This window comes from Acanthisitta chloris, unplaced genomic scaffold (genome assembly GCF_000695815.1).
Source record: "Acanthisitta chloris isolate BGI_N310 unplaced genomic scaffold, ASM69581v1 scaffold15548, whole genome shotgun sequence".
Classification (NCBI taxonomy): Eukaryota; Metazoa; Chordata; class Aves; order Passeriformes; family Acanthisittidae; genus Acanthisitta; species Acanthisitta chloris.
In genome coordinates this window covers 15,177-22,802 of record NW_008687722.1, presented here as the reverse complement: position 1 = coordinate 22,802, position 7,626 = coordinate 15,177, and the positions used below count along the sequence as shown (strand labels likewise).

General features: G+C 39.9%; 1 protein-coding gene across 1 annotated transcript; it reads right to left on the bottom strand.

Annotated features, from left to right (window-relative positions):
- Positions 1 to 4,791: 4,791 nt before the first annotated feature.
- LOC103807976 (ephrin type-A receptor 3-like) lies at positions 4,792 to 6,733 on the bottom strand (the record flags this gene model as incomplete). Its single annotated transcript, XM_009080727.1, has 3 exons — positions 4,792 to 5,025; positions 5,107 to 5,442; positions 6,578 to 6,733. Coding segments are annotated over 3 exons (524 nt in total), but the record flags the coding sequence as incomplete, so codon positions are not given.
- Positions 6,734 to 7,626: the final 893 nt, after the last annotated feature.

Below are 7,626 nucleotides of genomic sequence, written 5' to 3'. Positions count from 1 at the left end.
GTATAAGAAGTACAGCTCCCTTCAAGAACATAGCAAGGTTTATTTGTTATTACTCACTCTGGGAATTCCCCAAGTTTCAAGAAGCTCAGGATGCTTTCACTATTCGTTTTGTTTCACACAATAAATACAGTGATAACTGTATTTATTACTTATTAGACATGCAGTTATCATATTGTTTGTATGAGTTCATAGTAGCTAGGTCTAACAAATACAAAGCTAAACAAAACTAAACAGACAGACTCGAGATCAAACAAACAGAATCACTTCTTGTATGGTGAATCTTTTCAACAGATCTGCTAGGAGGAAAGATGGGGATGGCATTGCATGTGTTGGGATACCAGTGGGATGGGCAAAACTTCCAAAGACCTACCTGATAGATCAGTATCTGCCAATGGTACAGATTTCTGAAAGTTCTGAAAGTTCCCCTTGTCTCCTCTAGATTGCAAAGAACACTGCAGAGATGTCTATTTAAAATGTTGTTATGTCAATTAGGTCCTTGCTTAAAATATTAATCTTTTTGCTCAGCATTCCTGAGTCATACCTTTCACCTGTATGACAGTATGAAATACCATAAAAGCACTGATATGGTAGAAGTACTGTTACTTTCTCAGGCAGTAGCTGAAAAACTTATTAAACTCACCTATGTCCGAAACTTCATGGCTTTGTTTCACACTGCAAAACCTCCTCCTTTATTTTGTAAGTTGATTACCCAGGAGCATGACTGCATTGTTCCTACCAAATCTTAGTCTTTCTCCAGTGAATTTCATACCCTATTTCCATTTAAAACTTGGGCTCCAGTGTGAATTTTCTGCTTACTACAGCTCAAAGGCAGAACTACCCTGACCTGGACTGGTTGACTTTTCCCCTTGGGTGACTTATAATGGTCCAAGGAATGGACAACTTTCTGGTCTCTACAGATAAATGCCTTTTTAATAAAGCCAAGAAGAGTATTCAGAAAACCCAATGAACCTAGAATATCTGTGCCCAAACACCTGGTCCACACTAGTAACAAGTCAGGCAGGGCAGCATGTCTGTCAGCCTCTTTGTGTGGCACATTCACAATTAGCATGTCACCTCCCAGGGTACTGAATTCTGTATCCTCTCCTATAGCCAGTGACCTTTTCTAAATGGGGTTGATTGGTGTTATTAGGAGATAATGTCTGTGAGGTGCATCATATTGATGTGAGGTGAGAGCTTTCTTTGGGCAGTAGCACTACTTCAATATAGCTCAGAGGGAGATGTATCAAGCAGCAACTGAAGGCATGTATTACAGTGCAATCAAAGAGGAGGAACAACAAAATAAATGAAATATAAAGATTTGCTATTTCTCTTGTATTTCCAAACCAAAGATAGAAAGACTGACAGGAATTAGAAATATTTCAATGTCATATCTGCCTAGCCTTATTTTGCAAAAGACCTGCGTTTTGGTGTTGCCTTTTGCATTTTGGTGTTGCCTTTTTTTTTTCCAGATGCCTGCTCATTCACCTTTGTTGAAAGGGAAAGAAAACAAAGAGTGATCAAACCATAGCAAAACTTTTTTTTTTTTCAGATGCCTGCTCATTCATCTTTGTTGAAAGGGAAGGAAAACAAAGAGTGATAAAACCACAGCAAAATTCAGAACATACAGTGGGAAACAAAAACCCAATCAGTTTTCCAAAACAATTTTGAATTTCCCTCAAATCAGGGGACTGAATCTTGGCTTTCTAACAGTTGCATACAGTAAAATGTATTGTCCTCTTTGTATTCACAGCACCAGAAGAATCAGAGTCTGGATGTTTCCAGCCTTACAAGTGACAACAAAGCACACCTTTCCTCTACTTCTAGACCAGGTTTGGACAAGTGACAACAAAGCACACCTTTCCTTTATTTCTAGACCAAGTTTGAAAACTCTCCAGGAAAATCTTACTGAGATTGTTAGTTACAGAGTCTGGAACTGAGAGTCACTGTAAAGGTATCAGTGAATTGTTCAGCAACATGTAAGGTGACATTTTTTCTCTGTGTGTGTTTGTGCATATATATATATATATATGTTAATTGCAAATATGTGTATGGATGTCTGTATATGACCCATTTATGTAGAAAAATGGAGCTGCTGTGCAAAACAATTGCCTACTTACATATCAGCTGAATTGTCAACACGCTCTGGCAGATCTCCCAATCACTACATTGCAGAAAATTAGTTCTATGCATGCTCTGAACTATTAGGCTGGTGATGGATTCATAGAGAGAAATGCCCATGTGTATGGTGAGAAAAATGGAAAGATATGTTTTTTTCAATTTTCTGCATGCTTTTGATGCTCAGTGACCCAACAAACATAATGCCAGTCAGTGCCTGTCTAGTTCATCTGAAGTAGAGGTACAATGCTTGATTTTTACCGCCAAGAGAATTGTCCCCAAAATAACACTTTTGTCATTAGAAAACATAAAACATTCTGCAGTTCAGCCTCAGACCCTTGGAAACTTATATACTTGAAAACCAGTGGTTTGGGTGGGTGAGTAATATTCTGCCAAGCAGCTTTCACTAAGCCAGGACAGGACCTGAGTGTGCTTGGAAAAAAAGTATATGGATACTGAAAATCCAGGATTAAATCTGCAACTTCACCATACTCATTACAAGGGTACAGGCCTCTCATATCAAAGTTGGTAGAACTGAAATACCCTGGATGCTGGAGAGGCTGAAGAGATGAGTGTTATAAGGACCTTCTATACTTCAATCCTCTCTCCAAAACTTGCAGCCTACTGACTGACATAGAATAGTAGAATTATATAGGTTGGAAAAGACCTCTAAGATCATTGAGCCCAACCATTAAACCAGCATCATTCCTTCTGCAGACTTGCAAGGGTCTCTGTCCCCATGATCAATTCTGCCATACTGAACCCTAACACTCCACATAACACCTCATCCACAGAGTAACCTCCCACAGGAATACACCTCTCTTACTTCCTTGAGTTCAGTCATTTAATCAAAGATACATCCAACTGGTAAATATCCCTGTCCTTGAAGGAATATACCTAAATCAGAACAAATAATAGCCCTGGAGTCATGACTGGCTTTTGGAGTCTTTTGGTCTCTTCTAGATCCAGCTTGAAGGTGCTTTCATTCTTTTTTGAAACACTTCCCACTTAAACCCTTAGCTATAATGTAATTTAAGATCTTCAGACTTTCTCTCCCCAACCCCCTACCCTGGTGTTTAAGTGTGACATAAGCTAAAAATATGTTTCTGGTGTAACCCTTTTGTGATCTAACCAGTAAGGGAATGCAAGACAAATTGCATTTCTACAATTATGCCTTAAAAGATTAGTTATACACATACTTAAGGTCTAATTTTTAGCAACTTGCAGAACTTCTATGTGAATCCTAATACAGTAAAACACTTGGCATGATCAAGAGATAGCACAATTAAGCCTGTAGTAACCCACACCACCTAAATGTACTTAAAGAAAAAAAATGGGCTATGCCTAAAAATAGAGAACAAACAAACAAACTGCTTAAGCAGCCAGTGGGTTGCATGAAACAGAGCTGCTATTGCCAGAAATGCATGGACTGCCATATCCCAGGAACTGTGGTTTCCAAAACAAAATCAAAATCCACCTTGCATCATGGTGCAAAGGAGGCTAGCTCTGGGCCCTGGGGAAGCATGCTGCAATGCAGGAGGTCCCTGCAGAGAAATACCTTTCACTGCTCCTGGACAGTTCATTCTATGGAGTGTCCCTAGGTGATTTTAACTGCTGTGGTGACGAACAGGCTGAAAGGCAATGCATCTGATATTAGAAACAGAAGAAAAGAGAGCAACTAAACAAGGCTGCTCAAGTGGCTGATCTAAAAATCAAAAAAATTTAACTACAATAATAGTAAATTGAATGGACATAAAATGCATGTTTCAGAGCAGAAGTCAATGCCTAGATGAGAAAGATTATGAGAAGTTGTTTCAATTGGCTAGATTCACCTCTGTCTGCCTACTGCATAGTTACACAGCCCTCCAGAGCATTTGGAAATGTAGTGACTAGTGTCAGGAAGCAGTCTGTTCTCACATTTTTATATCTCCCACTGAAGTTGATCTGTGATCTGAAGAGAAAAGATACATCCTCTATAGTGAGAAAACACTGCAATAATAAAGCCCACCAGGAGAATGTCTGCTAAGAACAATGTTAACTTGGTTTATGATTTAAGGAAGACAGAAATGTACTTATTTTGGGGATAGGGTGTGGGATGGGAGGAGGTGGGAGAAGTCTTACTGCAAACATGCATGTTTTCAGTATAAAGCTTCCTGATGGTGAACTGTACGGAGCATAACTACAGAAACTCCATGATCTAATCTTTCTCTTCACTGGCAAACACTGCTTCTAAAAAAATTATACCTAACCAAATGCCAGAGAAGAGTCCAGGTTCTTCACATCTCTCAGATAAATGGAACCTTGTCAAATGAGAAGCAAATGGTAGAAGAGTGCAGCGATGACAAAAGCTCTGATCCAACAGTCAGGGCATACAGCTGTGCTTATGCAGGACCTAAAAAACCTTAGTAAGTCTCCACAGAAGCAGAGCAGTCCTTTTGTATACTTATCAAATATAACACCAAGACCTAATTTAGTATTCAGCTCCACACTCCCATCATGCTGGTAATAATTCAGGGTTGGTGAGACAACCAGTGAAGGAAAAAAGAACCCCAAAAAACCTGTGTTTTAAACCTCTCTAATTTAATGTTAGCTTTTTATGTCTAATATCGAAGCCTTTTTCACTTCTATTTAATCAAAATTAATCACTAAGATTACTAGGGTAATTTATGTTGGGGATTATTGAAATGAGTGTTTTATTAAAATCTGGTTTTATTAATAAAACACATTCTGGCTAAAGAATCATGTGAGTCTGCTATTAGAGACTATTAACTGGGAACTGGGAGTTAATCATAACAGTCACGCTGCCAGGTTCTTCGACAGAAACACACACTGGGTTTGTTTCTGCTTTTGCTTTAACAAAAATATTCAAGTCAGTTAGTTACCCTAGCACACAAGTGGTCAGAGTAAGTTCTGTAAAACAGGGAAAGGAAACAAAGGTACATACAACTCAGTAGTTTTGCACAAAGAAAGAATAATCAGAAAGAGACTCACCAGCCTGATTAGTTGTGATGCTCACAGCAGCAAATTGTCTGGAAAGTGTACTCAAGTCAGATACACCGTTGACTGCATCAATCTCAAAAGTGTAATTGGTATGTGCCAAAAGGTCCACTACTGTCACTGTGGTGTTGGTGAGTCCAGTCTGACGGGGTAGGAATCGCACGTTGTCGCTGCATGGCTCACACATCTTGATGTTCCCTCCACATTTTTTACAAATGATGTTGAAAGTGACATCTTTCCGACCTCCAGTGTCAAGAGGCCAGCTCCAGTCCAGGATAACAGAGGTCTCATTGATATTAGAGATCACGTTTCTCGGAGCAGATGGTGGTCCTATAAAATGAAAGAAGAAATCGGAGGAATGAGATTTTCCGTCTAAGAATGCTCTAAAATGGGAGAAACGAGGGTGCAAAAATACAAAAGTAAAAACCATAAATAACCAAACTCTTCTACTAATTTCCTATATAGACTCAAAAACCATAAATAACCAAACTCTTCTAGTAATTTCCTATATAGACTGAAATATTTCACTAGACTACAGACATAGACTATCAATGACCATGTGTGCTGGTTTGGGCTGAAGTAGAGTTAACTTTCTTCATAGAGGCTACTATGGGGCTATGTTTGGGTTTTGTGCAGGGCACAGGGTTGATAATTTAGAGATGGTTTTGTTATTGCTGAGCAGAGCTTACACAGAGCCAAGGCCTTTATTGTTTTCCGTACTACCATACTGGCATGGAAGTTGGGGATGCATGGGAGATTGAGAGGAGTCGGGACAGGTGACCCAAACTGACTAAAGGGATATTCCATACCATATGACATCATGCTCAGTATATAAGGTGGGAGGAAGAAGGAGGAAGGGGGGACATCTGGAGTGATGGCGCTTGTCTTCCCAAGGAACTGTTACACGTGATGGGGCCCTGCTCTCCTGGAGATGGCTAAACACCTCCTGTCTTTGGGAAGCAGTGAATTAATTCCTTGTTTTGCTTTGCTTGTGTGTGCAGCTTTACTTTCTCTATTAAACTCTCTTTATCTCAACCCATGGGCTTTTCTAGCTTTTACCCTTCTGATTCTCTCCCCCATCACATTGGTGGGGGAGTGTGTGAATGGCTGTGTGGTTCTTGGTTGCTAGCTGGGGTTAAACCATGACACCATGTTTTCTTATAAATAGACAGTGCTCTCCAGGTGCAGTTCAGGATTGAGGGCTGAAAGTACTGGTATCAATTTTTAAATCCTGGCTCTCCCTCTTGAGTTTGACAGAGAACAAGAAGGAGAAAATGAAAATAGAAAGACATAAACCCAGCCCACCAATTTTCAGTCACGTGTACCACATGTAACTTCACATATAAGACATATGAAGAAGAGGATGGCTGACTGCAATGGGATATGAGAGGAAGCAAGCAAGCAGTTGTTGAGATCCAGATGGAGGAGCAAGAATGACAGCCCCGAGCATAATGATGCTACTCACTGGTGCAAGCCATGGATGGAGGGTCTTTCTCAGAGCGAAAGTAATTCTTTTCACACCTGCAGTTCAGAGATGCATCTTCGTAGGTAGAGCTGTGAGGAGGGCATTTGGCACACTTCACATTGCCAGCAGAGGCTTTGTAGAACCCAGGTCGACAAGCTGCAACATAACAGGAGTATAGTTTCAAATTCCATGGACATCTTGATTATAACATGTGACTACTGCCCTGGAACATATCCATATGTAGATCTCAGTTTGCAGACATTTATGGTCTAGAATTACAGACTTTTCTTATCATGAGACCTGATGGAATGAAACCTCTTGGAAGAATGGAGTTCATGCATCAGCTTGGATTTGCATTTCATTTTGCCTGGGAAACAAAATGGTGTGTTGCACCATTAAGAAGAAACACTTTCTATGTTTCATTTTGAGAACTTTTTTTTTCTCTTCTGGTTAATTTACCACAGCACTGTCCCTATCCTGCATAAGGAGTTAACTCTGTCCTCTCTCTGCTGCCAAGGTCTGCTTACAAGGGCACACTTATTGTGAACTCTGTCTCTTCAGTTCAACAGGACTAAGCAAGCCAAACCCAAGAAAATAACTTAAACTGTGAAAGATCTATTCCATTTCTGAAGGATCATGCACCAGAGTCAATGAGCTGCTCCTGACACTATCAGGAACTCACATGGTCTGTATAAGGAGAATGTTCTTTGCATTATTCCAGTCCCCTAGGGACAGTGCTTGACCCACAAAAGGTGCTTCTTAAAAATGCTGGGTGGTGGTGTTTTATTTACACTGGCACAACTTCTGTTGCATTTTAGAATCATTCAGGGCCACGTTTGCATCAGAAGAAAACAGCCTTTGAAGTAAGTTACAGAACTGAACAATTTAGCAAAATCTTTTTATGGAAAACACATGAAGTGAAATAACAGTGCTGTCAAGATGATATCACCATCTGAAAATAAAAACATTTAAAAATAGAGACCAGCATCAGACAAGAATCAGCAGACTCCACTGTTCAGCTACCGCTTTCCCCTAAGACATGCATCCTT